The sequence below is a fragment of the Chrysoperla carnea genome, chromosome 1 (assembly GCF_905475395.1).
Source record: "Chrysoperla carnea chromosome 1, inChrCarn1.1, whole genome shotgun sequence".
Lineage (NCBI taxonomy): Eukaryota > Metazoa > Arthropoda > Insecta > Neuroptera > Chrysopidae > Chrysoperla > Chrysoperla carnea.
The window spans coordinates 24,695,236-24,710,493 of NC_058337.1; the positions used below are offsets into that span (position 1 = coordinate 24,695,236).

General features: G+C 27.6%; 1 protein-coding gene across 7 annotated transcripts in view; it reads left to right on the top strand.

Moving 5' to 3' along the window:
- LOC123305000 (protein lap4) overlaps positions 1-15,258 on the top strand; it is a 236,780-nt gene that overhangs the window by 180,022 nt on the left and 41,500 nt on the right. For 6 of the 7 annotated variants that reach the window (XM_044886588.1, XM_044886589.1, XM_044886584.1 and 3 more), the window contains exons 8-11: positions 5,045-5,260; positions 5,909-6,112; positions 6,369-6,575; positions 8,891-8,969. In XM_044886588.1, coding sequence (XP_044742523.1) covers positions 5,045-5,260; positions 5,909-6,112; positions 6,369-6,575; positions 8,891-8,969 — 706 coding nt within the window. The remainder of the gene's footprint in view (positions 1-5,044; positions 5,261-5,908; positions 6,113-6,368; positions 6,576-8,890; positions 8,970-15,258) is intronic. The other variant, XM_044886586.1, reaches the window with a different exon arrangement.

Genomic DNA, 15,258 nt, shown 5'->3' on the forward strand with positions numbered 1-15,258 from the left:
ATGTTTACCAGATTTTGATGCGTATGCAATTTTAACAACCGTTACGGACGTCTTAGATTAAGTTGGTTTTTAAAATAATTAATAATAATAAATGATTTTGTTTTTTTATAATTTTATTTTTATTTTTTATTAATAATATTTTTGTGTACAATTTTGTTTTTCGTAAAATTAATAAACACAAATTTGAATATCTAAACAAATTTTTTACGTAACTTAGGTTCATTGTAAACAATGCAATCAAAAATATATTCGATTTTTGCGACTAGCAAGTGGTGCAGTTCTGTAATACACTGCATTTTTAACATGCAGTGCACAATTGTTGCAATATAATTCAAAATTCATAAAAATGTATTTATTATACTATTTTTTTAATCAACAATGGGTGTTTAGTATCGAAAAAGGATTAGAAATTTTTTTGTAAAGAAAATTTGGAATAAAAAATCTAAATAGTGAGTTTGTTTGAAAGATAAAGAAAAGCTAGATAATTATTAACCCCCTATGCAAAAAAAGGGGTGTTACAATGTTTGAGAGCGTTCTTAGCTATGTTTCAAGAAAATTTGGTCAGTTTGGAGAGAGCTACAAATAAAAACTTGTCGGTTTTTTTTTCAAATTTTTTAATTTTCACTGGTTTTTATCTGTTTGGCGGTTGATGGGGATTTTAAAGAAAGATTTAAAATTGTTTATTCAAAATTATTTTTCTCGGGAATAGTTTTGGCTACTTTTTCAATTGAATACTCAAAATTTATACAGGCAAAGTGGCGGACAAAGACTAATTTGATAAAAACGCCATTCTTTATTCAAGGTGTTCATTTTGTGATACAAAAAATTTACGCCAATTTTGGTCTGGAAATACTGTTGTCTATAAATAGACGCGGTAAATGAAAAAAAATACGTTTCAAATTTATTAAGATTGTCATAAAACGTTTAGAAGGTGTACCGTATAAGAAAAAGAGCTTAAAACGAGTTAAACAACTTTCTTTACTTTATGAAAATAAGTTTATATGAACCAAAGATTCGGACTATACTTCCCTTCAAAAAATGAATTATTAAAGCGAGTTAAAAATTTTTCTTTTCTTCGAATATATACATTCCCAAATTACGATTAATTCATTTTTCATATTTTAATGCATATTTTCAATGCTAGAAAAGTGAAGGAAAAAGGAAAAATTGCTTTTATTCGAGGAAAAACCATTTTTACTACTATTTCTCATTTACTATTTCTCAGTTTGTATTGCGAAAACGACTCGTTTTTGGAATTTATACTTGAAAATTTTAATCTTGTCCGTCATTTTTAGCGATATTCATGTTATTGAAGTTATTGATTATAATGATTAATACATATTTTGGCTTCCATGCAAAATGCATTCTTATATCTTATTTCGACGACCCTTCTCACTATACCTGCCAAAGTTACGAAACATAATTTTCCGTATAATTAATTTGTCTTATATTTTAAAATAAATTATATTGTTTAATCGGCATTTGTCTTTGTGTCATTTCTGAGATGTTGATTGAAAGCCTGAAAAAAAAATTATCTATTTGAAAAGTATTGAATGAAAATAAAATTATAATTTTATATTTGATTAATGAAAATTGATAGTTTTTACTTAGATAAAATAATAATATATGAACAAATTAATAATAAACGATATTTTATGACCTTATAAGGTATTTAATAGCCTTAATTACCTGGCATTTGCTTGATTTATAACATATTAAAATTCGAAAGCATTCAACTAATAAATATAATGCATCTTTTAATGGTCATGGAAAACTGCCACTCCTCAAAACTTTTCTTCTTTATCCATTGTCAATAAGTATTATGTTTTTAAAAACTTTACCACACGTATTGTGATTAGACTCCATATTTTTTTCCCTGAAACATAAATTAGATGCATTTAATTGTTAAAAGAAAATGAGAAAAATACAAATTTAAAAAAAAAAAAAAAATTATTCGTATAATGTATTTCCATAATTTCGATTTTTGCTATCTTATATAATTAAAATTTTAATTTCATGGATTGACCAAACTCATCCAAAGAAGTAATAAATCTTTCAAATTATGATTAATTTAAAAAAATAGTCCAGTCGATAGTTTTAAACCATTCTTTCAAATAAATGTATTTGAAATTTTGGCACATAGGTAGCTTAAGGGAACGTTCGATTATTAAGCAATATTGCGTAAGTTGATAGGGGGATAATTTATCATTAGTTTAAAATATTTAAAGTTATAAAAATAAATTTTTTTTTTAATTTTCTATTTATTTTTGTGTATAAAATGGTACAGAAGATTGATCTTAGGAGTGCTATGACGTCAACGGACATAAAGTCAGAGAGGCCGTCAAAGAAAGGTTGATTTAAATGAGTCCATCTCCTCATGGCAAAAGCTGGCAGTAACAGGGAAGATGAGGAATCGTTTCCAAGTCATTCCCACTGTGACAGCTGTTCAATAATCGTGATACACTGTCAGGATCAGGCGATCAATAGACCTATCTCCTAGCTAGAAGGAGGTCTTAAAATTATTACAAAAACTTCACATAAAATTTGTAAGCTTCTCTAAGAAGTTTAAGGTAAATCGCAAAATATACAGGGATATAGAGATGTATGAGAATAGATTGTAAAATGTTTTTCCCCAAATATTATAAAAACAACGCGATATATCAGCAAATTTTTTTATAAGCAAGACTTACACACAGACTTAATAATAATTTAATAATGTTTTCCTGAATCCAACGATTGTAAAGATATGGAGGAAGTAAAAACTGATGATATGATTGCATTTTTTGTAATAATAAACGAAAAAAAAAACATTTAAAAAAACAATTTTAGAATAATTTACTATTCGTTTTAAACCAAGAAAATTTAGAAAATATTCGTATTGTTTATAGCAATTTACTAATATTTGTCCCAATCTGAATTATTTTTTAAATACTTTTAAAATACAAAATTATACTTTTCTGCACTGTACAAAATTTCAGAATTTAATACAAAATGAGATCGGAAAAATCTCCATCTTATAGTATTCAACACGACACTGTTTTATTTAGATACTAATTAATAAAATATAATTTTCAAATGATTATCAAATTTCCATACACACTTTACTTAGAAAATATTAATAATTTGTAAACACAAGTTCGAAGTAGGTAGTTGTTGAATGTATGAATATTTACAATGAACTAACATATCTAAAGTGATCGAATAGAAATATTTTTTTAATAATTGTCACACAAGTAATATTAAATGATCAATTTATGAAGAGCAATTAACCTCATTTAACATTTTACCCACTTAAAAAAAATTAAACTTTTAAATGGAATATATCTATATTATCATCGTAAACATATAATATGAAGTCTATATTTTTTATTACCTTCATCGTCAATTGTTTATTTGTAATTTTTATTAATTAAATGCAATTTATTTATTTTTTTATATACAAAAACAGGCACGTAGCCAGAAAATTTATTTGATATGAACTCTTATACAACACAATTCTCCCATTTATTAGCTACGGGAATAAATTGTTTTATGTACTATTTATAATTCATAAACAGTTGATTTTTATTCAATAAATTGAAAATCATTCAATATTTTGTTTTCTGTTTATATAAAAACAAATCAAAGTCTGTCAAAATATTAAAATTGAAAATTTTGGATAGAGATAGGTGGTATTTACAGTTTTGTGCTCCTATATACGTACCTGTTTATGTATACAGAAAAATTATAATCGAAAAATTATTATTTCAAATAATGAAGATATAATATTTTGTAATTTTTGTATTCATTATTTAAGGAGTTCTTCATAAATCGTTATAGTCGAAGAATTAGGGAAAATTGAAATAAGTCCGATAATTTAATTCGATTTTGCGATACCGTTAAATTCATAAAATACCTTGCTCATGGAATGAAAGTAATGCATTTTTTATGTTTTTGTATTTATTATGATTTTTATATATTGTTTTATGTTATCTTGATTATCAAAATATGTCACTAAAAAATTATAGTTAAATCTAATATGTTTTGTTTTATGAACTTATTTCACAACGTAGTCAACCGCTCTCGGATTTGAGCTGCACTCATCTAAAAATTACACAAAAAAATCTTGATCGTCCAGAAATTTTGCATGCATTTTTTAAATATTACTTTTTAATTAAATTTCAAAATGTCAAAAAGATAAAAAAATGTGATATAACTATTCACTAAAAGAAAATTAACTTTGAAAATACGCTCAAAATCTATTTAATGCTACTAAATAATCCAGCTTGTTTGTAAAGAGCTGTGCTATAAACGTACATTTATTCATTTTTATATTTCTATTATAAAAAGTAAGTTTCGCCAAAAAGAATCCGAATCATCATTATTTCAAATGTATTACTTATTTTGTTGGCAATTAACAAATATAATTTGTATAAAAAAATTTTTAAGTTGAAAATATATGTATTTTTATTAAATATAATTTGAAAATTTTTATTAAATATACAAATTACGTAATACGCCATAAAAGTTCACCGTGATATTTTTTTAAATTTTGTAAATGATTTCATGACGAGTTTTTTATTTGAAAAAATTATTAAATATACTGCGGACTCAGAAAATGTTTATTTAAAGTTTTCAAGTATGGTAATAAATAAAAGCCATTACTAATACGTACTGTGGTCTAATATATTGCAAATTAATAAATGAGAAGAATCAAATGAATAATATTTAATTGCTTTGTATGGAATTATCTAAACGTTTTTGAAATTGAAGAATCGTCAAAAATTATTTTCATACAAAATATAAAAAAAATATGCATTGTTTACAAAGAACTTTAAACGCGCATACATTAAATATTGACGTATTTCTAAACTGCAAGCTTAAATTACATTATTTATTGCAACAAAAGGCTTTAATAAAAGAATATTAATTCAATTAATTTATCACACACCGAAAATAAATTTATGAACAATTTATTATACCATTTATATAATTTAATATAATTCTTAATTAATTTATAAAATCTGAACTATAGTATTTAAATTTTATTATTATTTTCTTTTAGACACCATTTGTACGACAAAATACACCACATCCAAAAGAATTAAAAGCGAAAGCACATAAATTATTTAATAAAGGCAGTAAACAAGCATCGACTGACGATTCAGATTTGGATAAATCAAATGTGACTGTTGGTGATGGAACTGGTGGCGGTGATGTGACAATGTCTGATACAACAATAGAATTAGCAAATAATATTGGTGAAAATAAATTAGAAGTGGTGAGTTTTCAATTTAAGAGTTTTTAGTAATACTGCGATTTCTTGGCGTTTAAATGCGCAAACGAAAGAAAACATGCATGTTTTTTCATCAATCGGAAACTTAAAAAATATTAATTTTGATTGATATTCGGAAAATTCGAATTCTTCAAATTCGAGAGTACAATTAATGTTATCATATGGAAAATTTTGTATTGTCGACGTCAAATTTTTTTAAATTAATATATTGACTACTGTCGAGCGAAATGCACGTAGCTTGTCGCGAGCCAGAGCGATCAAGTGTAAATGCAGTTAAAATTAATAGTGAATTATTTTGAGTTTTTTAGTTTAAATATATACGTTACATTTTCCGATTAAAGATTGTTCCTTACGTTTGTTTTGTGTCAAGTAAATTCGGCGAGTATATTGAATTTATTTGATTTTTAACATATTTTCGGATGTTTAAAATAAAATACGCATTCATACAGAAAATAACTCCAGCTGATATTACCTCTAAAATTATTGCTAGTTCTAGAAAACTCCGCTAATTCTAGAATTCTTTGGAAACATGAGAATTATCGCTAGGTTAAGTGTCATCACCGCCGAAAATAGAACAATTTAAGAGTGTATTTCTGTTATGTCTTTCTAAAATATTTTAATTTTTGGTTTTAGGTGCCAAATAAAATCACAACAATTAAACAAACAAATAATATAGCAGGAAATCCTGTAACAACAATTACTACGACGACAACATTAATTACAAATGTAAATGGTAACGGTTATGATAGCACTGACGTGAATGAACATTCCCAACCAGAGAGTAATGACCACGATGAAGATAAATCTGAAATTGAATCCGATAATCCCGAAAACGAGGTAAAATCTACTATTCAAATCAAATTAATCAACTTTTTTTTCTCTATCTAAAATAAATAAATATGTACATATACAAGAAAAACCAATTGGCTTGGAAAATCTGTATAAAAATAATAACGCGCATGTAATAAAAACAAAACTTTCCGATTGTGTGAAATGTGTGTGATATGGTGCGAATTTATTTACATGTGTCTTTTTTGTCTTGGGCAATTTGCATGTGTTTTTTCTGATATTTCGGGGGTTTGTTGATTGGCAGGATGGGTCGCGTCGTCATGTTGGATTTAAAATGTCCGGATCATCAGGGGCCGCAGCGGAAGGTGCTGCTGCTGCTGCAGATGCTCATGCCGATGAAAATACACGGCCAAACAGATTACATCGACGCGATACACCACATCATCTAAAGAATAAACGAATCAATCCAGCACAATTGGATAAAGATAAAGTTGCTTCAATTATTGCACAGGTGTCTCTCTACCCCCACTCTATTCCAATCATTTTTTTCTTGCTTTTTCTTTGTATATAAAATCTTTTTTTTCTTTTTTTCGTTTATTGCTTTAATGTTTGTTTTAATTTTTATCTTCATTGATCAGAAAAATTTCATGATAAAAAAATAATAATAACTTTGTTTGCGCGGAGAAAATTAATCGTTTATATCATATTTGCAAAAATCTCGGTGTATATGTTTAAATGACTTGTGAATATATTGGAGCTCAAAAAGTTACGATTGTTCTTTTATTCGCTGAATCGTCATTGGAATTTTCATTCTTAATTTGTAAATAGTTCTGTATAGATGAGGTACAATCAAGAAACAATACGTAATAAGAATGGCAGCCAGCCTGATGAAACTTTAGGTATCAGCCTGATTAAACTTCAGGTACCTATTTTATGCATCTAGTATCGCTTGTCAAAACCGCAATCCCACGATCCACTATTAGAACGAAGTTTGTTTATCATTGCCCGTGGATTCTACTAGAACGTCTAAAACTATTACTTAGTTGTTCAAATTTTCTGGTTGCTTAGAGACAAAGTGATAATCCGAAATAACAGATAATTTCCTTCTCGTCGATATGTGATACACTTGTAGTTTTTGAATGATAAACAAATTTGAAAAATTTTTAAGCACTCTGTTGACAAAATGATTTCGGTGTTACACTAAAAATGTCCAAGATGGAAGTCTTTAACATTTTTATCAAAGTTTAAAAGTTGAAAATGTTAGTCGTTTCAGACATTTTTTTGGCATTGCTTGCTTAAAATTGCGAAAAAATAATTTTTTTTCAATTTTCAAGGACGATATCTCGCAAATGGCATCAAAACGCCATAAATCTCTTTGGAAAATTTCAATCATAATAAGGAATATGTGTACAAAATTTGATGTCAATCGGAAGAAAAGTGATTTCGAAATCGAGGATAAGGTGCGATTAAAGTGATATCCCCAACCCGTAAAATGGTTTCACTTACTTCAAGTAAAACCTCTAGGTCTAGATTACCCAAATGAAAGAAGCCATTCTTTAGCTTTATTCCCGCCCGCTCATATGCTTTTAAGTACTAAGTACTTTTAAGTTATACAATGCTTTTAAGTAGCATTATATAAATAAATAAATTATCTCTACGTACATTAGTTAAATCTCAAGAGACTTGGGCTATGGAGCCATATTATTAATTGGCTTGGTAGATAGAATATGCAGCCAGTTGCGTATTTGATTTTATTGGCTCCCACAGCCAAAGATTCAAAGATTTTGCCTGCCTATTAAACGGTTTACAATCAGGTATAATAGGTTGAATTAATATCCAGGCTGATTAGTGTGCGATAATTTATGCTTTAACAACGTTAGTTATTTTACGCTCATTTTATATTTCGCATAAACACAACAAAATAAAAACCCATTCTCTTTTATTTAATTACATGTGCATTTTTTTCATTTGATTTCATTTTATTGAAGGATTTATTGGTTTGGGAATCATTCTATTTTTGCTTTTATTTCACGCATTTTAAAACAGATGGAAAGGATCAATTATGTAACCGATTTACAGTGTCCGTCATTTTGACGCATGTTTTATGACATCAATTTATCTGTACTCGCTCTTGAATCCAAAATTTTTTTAATGATTGGAACAAAATTCGGTATCAAATATGCTTTAAATATTTGAAAAGTTCCTTATTTACTGGGCGAAATTAGTCAATCGATTTTAATCTAATTAATTATCTTTTTGGTGAATCTTCAAAAATTATTTTATAGCCTTTAAAATAGGTTCCATATGACGTCAGGCAATGATTTTAAGAGTCAACGACGACAATGATTTTAAGAGTCAGTTCCTTCAAAGAATGTAATAATTTTAATTTCGGGAACAAAAAAATCAGACAAATTCGGAGAGCATTTTTGGGCTTAAGTTCTGTCACAATTGCTGTTATATGCAATGGTGCATTAGTGTCGTGTTAAACCCGAAAAATTATGTTGCACGCTAATAAATAGAATTCTTTTTTGACTGATTATCTTTTCGAAACAGATTAACGATGAATCAAATCGCGAATATTCAAAAAAGTTAAGTGTCACGTTGACTCGTGTGAAACTGTTTCGTTGGTCGATAAATCGGTAAATACACAATTAATCCATCATTCAAAAATATGCTTCACGTTTTTAACATAAACAGTTGGTATTTAGGTTGCATCGTACATCATTTTTTAATATTTTTAATCAATTTGTTTGTTTTTTTTATTTTTTTTTAATGTTATTGAAAAAATTAAATTTTTATATTATTTATGTTTTTTGTTTTCTTTAGGCAATTAAAAAGAAAGATGAAGAAAGTGATACACGAACAACATCATTGTCCACCCCACCTGGTTCCATGCATAGCCAAGGTGAGTGATTCATCATTTACCATATGTTTTTATTTACTTTTTTTTTTAAATTTAATTACTTGAAAGCTAACTCATAACTATAAAGTTTTTGAGACAAATTATGAGATCATATATTTGTCTATTCAATAACAATATTAGTCCTTGATGCGAATGTAATACTTTGTAGGTTTTATTTCCATATTTTAAAATTAAAAAAACTTGAAGTATAACTAAAAATGTTACATTGAATAAAATTTAAATATTTGTTTTCTATCCGAATAAAACCTGAAATTCGGTTAAAATAAAAAGTGTTTTTATAAGGCCGTTCGTGGGTCATATGATAAAACAACACTCCATCGAATTTAATTTTAAATGGAAAACACATTACACATAATCGACAGCAATGGAATTCCATGATCGCTAACGTGTACTAACAGACACAGCACTATATGATAAAATATTTAATTTAAGAGTATAATTTCATAAATTTTTCGATTCTAAAAATTTAACAATTTTTTTATTCGTTTTAATTTGATGAAAATATCTTGTAGTTAACTCTTTGTCTAAAAAATTGGTTGGTTTTTTTTTATGTGTAAAAAATTATAAATTGTTAATTTAATTAGTCGTCTTAATTTTTTAAATAATGCTTTTTTTAAACGTTTATATACAAAATGATTAAATATATACCATGTTATTATCTATATATACATACATAAAAAAGGGGCGGTAGTAACCACCTCCATAGATCAGCAAATTTGTAAGAAAATACAATAGCCATTAAATTAGAGAAAATAATCACTATTAAATTTTTCATTGTTTTTAATGAGTTTCGTAATTTATCCCCTTTATATATCTTCTTTAAAATGTATTGTATTTATAAAAAATTACTGTATAAGGAATTTGAAAAACATCAACCGATTACTCAGCTCACACTTTCTTTAATTACAAAATCTAATTGAACATTAGTTTCCAGTAAAAATTACCACGTTTTCATTATGAAAAAATTAAATTTTAGTAACCATAATCAAGTTATCAGAAAATGCTATTATGCTTGAAATGCTATTTCAGAATATACAATTGCTCCATTTCAATAATTAATAAGTATTTAATTAGTTATTCATAATTAAAAAATTTAAAAGCATTCAGCCGTAATAATGTCATCTATGTTTGTATTATACAACTATCACGTAACCCACTGAGGCCAACTCACTTTCTCTACAGCAGAGTATTTCAACAGTTATCTCAGTTAATTGTTTGTTTTCACTTGTTAAACTTAATTTTCATTCTTTATGTAAAATTAAATAAAAAATTCAACAAAAACTTTCAATTATATAAATTAAAATTTTTCAGTTCGGAAATGATAGTTTTAACGCCTTTGACCATATTCCCAATTTATATAGTTTTATTGATACAAACGCAAAAGTATTTAGAAGGTGTATAAAAAAATAAATACCCACAACTTTCGAATTTGCAAAAAAATTTAATAAAACACACGAATAACAGAATTTATTTAATCATTTTTATTTTAGAACTCGTTTATTATATGTTACTTACGGTAATTTCTTTTAAATAAAAATGGATTGAAAAATATCACAATATGTCTGCTTCTGCCCACCTTACTTAAATTATATATTAATTTATCAGTATCAGACAAATAATTTAACAAACAACAACTCTAACGGAAATATTTATAGGTCCTTGTATTTCGCCTACATTCTCTAAAAATAAATATTTAAAAAAAAAATCACTTTTCAAATATAAAAAATTCATTGGACATAAATAACGTTTGTAATAATACATATAATATGACGTTAATAGCATTTTAAATAATATCTATGTTGTTGAGAGTGGCCCAGAGAATGGTGGATCAACAACCGGTTTGTATTTTTAAGGTATGTGTGGGAGAAGCTAATATCATCACACTGGATTGTTTATAATCGTGTGCAGAATGCATTTAAATACTTATTTATCTATTTAATCTGAATCAGAGTTATCCGTCATCAACTGTTTACAATATTAAACAAGCGAAGGTGAAAACTAACCGAGTTAATTGTTTATATATCTTGTATATACTTAAGTCCCTCCTCCTACAGCCTTGCCGTTGCAGCGCTAATTATCCGTGCATCGAATCAAAAGATGGAAGAGAACCTTTCGTCTTAGATATTTATTTTCTACCTGTTGCAATGAGAGCGTCCGCTACTCCTAGGACACCCTGTATATAAATAGAACTGGAATTGTGATGAATCCATATAACTTCTGAAAAAATATTTCAAACAAAAGTTATTTGTTTTTTAGGAAAGAACATTTTTATACCCTATATATATGTGATATATATGAAGGTGTAATAAATTTAGCCCCTAGTTTGTAACGCTTAAAAATATTGATCCTACGAACAAAGTTTTGGTATAGGTGTTCATGAAATCAACTAATTAGTCCATTTCCGATTACCTGTCCGTCCGTCTGGAAACACGATATTTCAAAAACGAAAACAGATATCAAGCTGAATATTTTATAATGTGCTTAGGTCGTAAAAAATTAAGTCTAATGTGAAAAAGAGCACTATAGGTTAATTTGGGTATGGGGTCTGGGATCCGTAAGAACCATCTTGTAAACCGTTAGAGATAGAACTACAGTTTAAATATAAAAAATGTTCCTTATAAAAAAATAAACAACTTTTATTTGAAACATTTTTTCGCATACATCACTGCTTACCCGTCAAGGCTAAAATTAAGACAAAATTTTGGAGTCCATAATCTCCAAAACTATTAAATATAGAGTTGAAAATTTGCAAGTAGCTTCAACTAGAAGCCTTGTGAAACATTCTCGAAAAACGATAAAAATTCAAGAAAATATTTTCGAAAATTTTCGAAATCCAAATAAACGGCTGCCGAAAGGCCAGCATAATTGTGTGTAGTTTTTATACTCTTCTAATTTATAAAAAAAAATACAAGCACTGACATTCAACACTTTCTATACAGAGTATTTCAACAATTAAATTCAGTCAATTGTTTGTTTTCACTTGTTTGTATTTAAACTTTTCTTCTACCTCTTATGGTTTAAAAGATGGGTCGCGCTATAAAAATTTGATCTTCAAATTTTTTTCGTTTTTGATTTATTGTGTTCACGGCAGAAAAGCAGACTGTAATTTTATGAACAACAATCATTTTGACAATGTCATTTCAAGGTCTACGTATATTTATCGAAAATTTAGAAGTACAATGTACATGCAAAAATTGTCTAATTCCTAATTCTATTCTGCAAACAGGTGATTGACCATTTAATTTATTTTATAAATGCACACCTCAAAAATTTAATCACACGAAATGATCCATTCAAATTATATTGATGATTCTTTAAACATTTTGTTACTAACGATTTCGATGGCGAACCACATTCGAACGTACAGTGATTAGGAGTTATAATAGCGCCTTCTCTTGGATAGTATTCTAACCTCTCATGGGATGAGAATATATCTTTACATACTCCCAAAATTAATTGTCAAAATTGTATATTGCCAAAATTAATTGTTCAGTAAACGTTAATACTGAAATTTCTTGGCACAACACGCTTCTAAACGAGCCGAAGGCATTTTCCAAAGTGTTTCCATTCTACTAAGCAGATTATTTGTTTAAATAAAAAAAACTATTAAAATTAATCCTAAGGTATTTCAGAATCAATCTGTTAATAATATAAGTTCAAAAGCATCATCATAGGTTAGATATAACAATTAACTAATTCACTATTGTTGTCCTTCATCGTTATTCAAATAAGCCAATAACATATTATATTGTATGCTGTTTGTTCATGTCCGCAGTCAATGATTAAATTTCATCACACAAATTTATCATTTTTTTATTTAAAAAAATGGTTTGGTTAAATACTCTAGCGATCTCTGTGTACAAACTAAACTTGGCAAACTAAAATTAGAGCATTTTCTCTCAATAAAAAACATAATTAATTTTTGAACAGTGTAATAAAAGATTTGAAGACAAATAAAATTGATGGATAAATTTATTCTTAAAAATGATTTGTTTATTTGTTTGAATATTAAATCGGTTCTAAAACCCGAACCCCCTTCTCTCTTCATTCTCAAAATGTGAATTTAGAATTTCAAAGTAGAAAATGCATTTTTCACAGGAGAAATACAATTTAAAAAATTTTCATTTACACACGTCTTATATCGCACGAGTTTTATGCTAATTTTATGACAGGTCGCCGTCAATTTAATTAAAAGATTTTTTTAATTTGAAAGTTTAAGATAAAGAACCAGCGTTATTTTCAAACAACTCTAATTTTCGAATACAATTAAACGTCTTTTTAATAAATTTAATTCAATTTTGGTGAAATTATGTTTTGCGTATTTTGGACATCATTATAGTAAATTGCTACAGTTTTTAAATAGGCTTTAATTGAATGTCTACTGAAACTCGTACGTAGTTTATAAAATAATTGCATTTGTACACTAACAATTATCGCATAACTGAATTTGCCAATAATGATGCCGATATTCGATGGAAACTTACCGCGCCTTCTGGCATGGGTACCGGTACAAAGGTACATTCCAGGGAATTGTGAAGCCGACGAGTTTACTATAAATGGCACAAAGCTGCTGGGCACAAGCATCAATAGGCATCCAGTTGAGGTACTAAACGACAGATATGGTTTGAGTACAATCATAGGCGTTCCGAAGATTGTATAACGTTTCAAAAGGTCTCTATGAGTAAAATTGTTTCGGCAGGGACGCTGAACGTCTGATGACAGTGTATTACGATTATTGCAGGAACTGTTACAGAGGGCAGGAGGAAGAAACGATGTCTTCTTTTCTGTCACTTGCCAAGAGGAGATAGGCCAGCCTTTCTTTGACGGTTTCTTCGACCTAATGATTATTGACGTCAAAGCACTCCTGCTGTTATTTTTCGGTATCACAACCGACCCTTTTATGTAAGTGTGTATCATCGCAAAACATCCACTCTAATCTAACCTAACCTCACAAACCGCGATTCATGTGACCATAATTGAATATTCTTGTACATAGAAGTAAAAATTACAAACATTGACAAATGTTTATCTATTTAACTTTGAACTAAAAATTATTCATTAGGAAAAAAAACGTACAATTTGTAATAATGAATTCCATTATTGTACATGTATTTATTTGTATCTACTATTAGTGTACCTCTATAGCTATATTATATTATGATTTTTTCACCAAGGTCATTTTAATAAATGTTTATGATTATGAAAAAAGAAAAAACTAGAATAAAAACATTAATAAGAATCAGGGCTGGCATAAAATTATTGAAAATTTTCACATCATATAATTATAAAGGGAAACTAAGTAATCTTACTTTTACTTGACGACTTGACGTGTTTTGTAATCCCCTACAAGTCGAATACCTATTATGTATTTTTATTCATTTGTTATACCTATTAGGTATAATTCTTTTATGAACTTGTTAGATGTTTTGATTACTTTCATTATATATTTTTTAATTCAATTTGTAAATCCGGTTTTTTGACCTATTACAAGATATTTTATTTTGTTGGTGTATCGTGTATGCAATTGTTTTACATGTATGTTTTATTGGCACCGTGCGTGAGTTTTTTTTCAGGCTGTTTCCATGGTAACCTTAAATTACTTTATTAATATAATTGTATTGTCTATATAAGTTTATGGTTTGTATATATGGATTACATTGAAAATTAAATATTATTTTGTAACAAATTTAAATAAGTAATTATGTTAACTTACATTTAAAAAATATTATTAATGCAATTTCGTCTCTTATTTTCACAATTTCTAATGCAACCAGTCTAATTGTTACTTTTCAATAATTTTAATTGGACATTTACTATACCCTTTACTTGTGAACGATTGAAAGTTAGTCATATTTTAAATAAAACCTCAGGTTTATTGCAAGTTTTATAAGATAACAGCGCTTTGGTTGATTTAGCTGTCGCCTCCATCTACTATGCTCCTAGCCAATAAGTTCCATGCCAAATGTCATCAAATTGATACATTTGTAAAAAAAACCTACAATGAAATGAGCCTGTTCAGTGTTCATTCATCATATATCATAAGCATAGTGTCAGAAAGTTATAAATTTTTAAAATACTTATTAAGGATATTATAATACAATTTCCATAAAAATTTGAAGTAGGTTGATCGTCTCTAACTCGAGATCTATTTAATTAAAGTTCGGATAATTAATGGAGACCATAGGAGAAGTTTTGTTTTAACAAGCTACGATAATAATAAGCTAATATAATAACGCAATGTTGATCAATGTTATTGTTGAACAGAAACGAC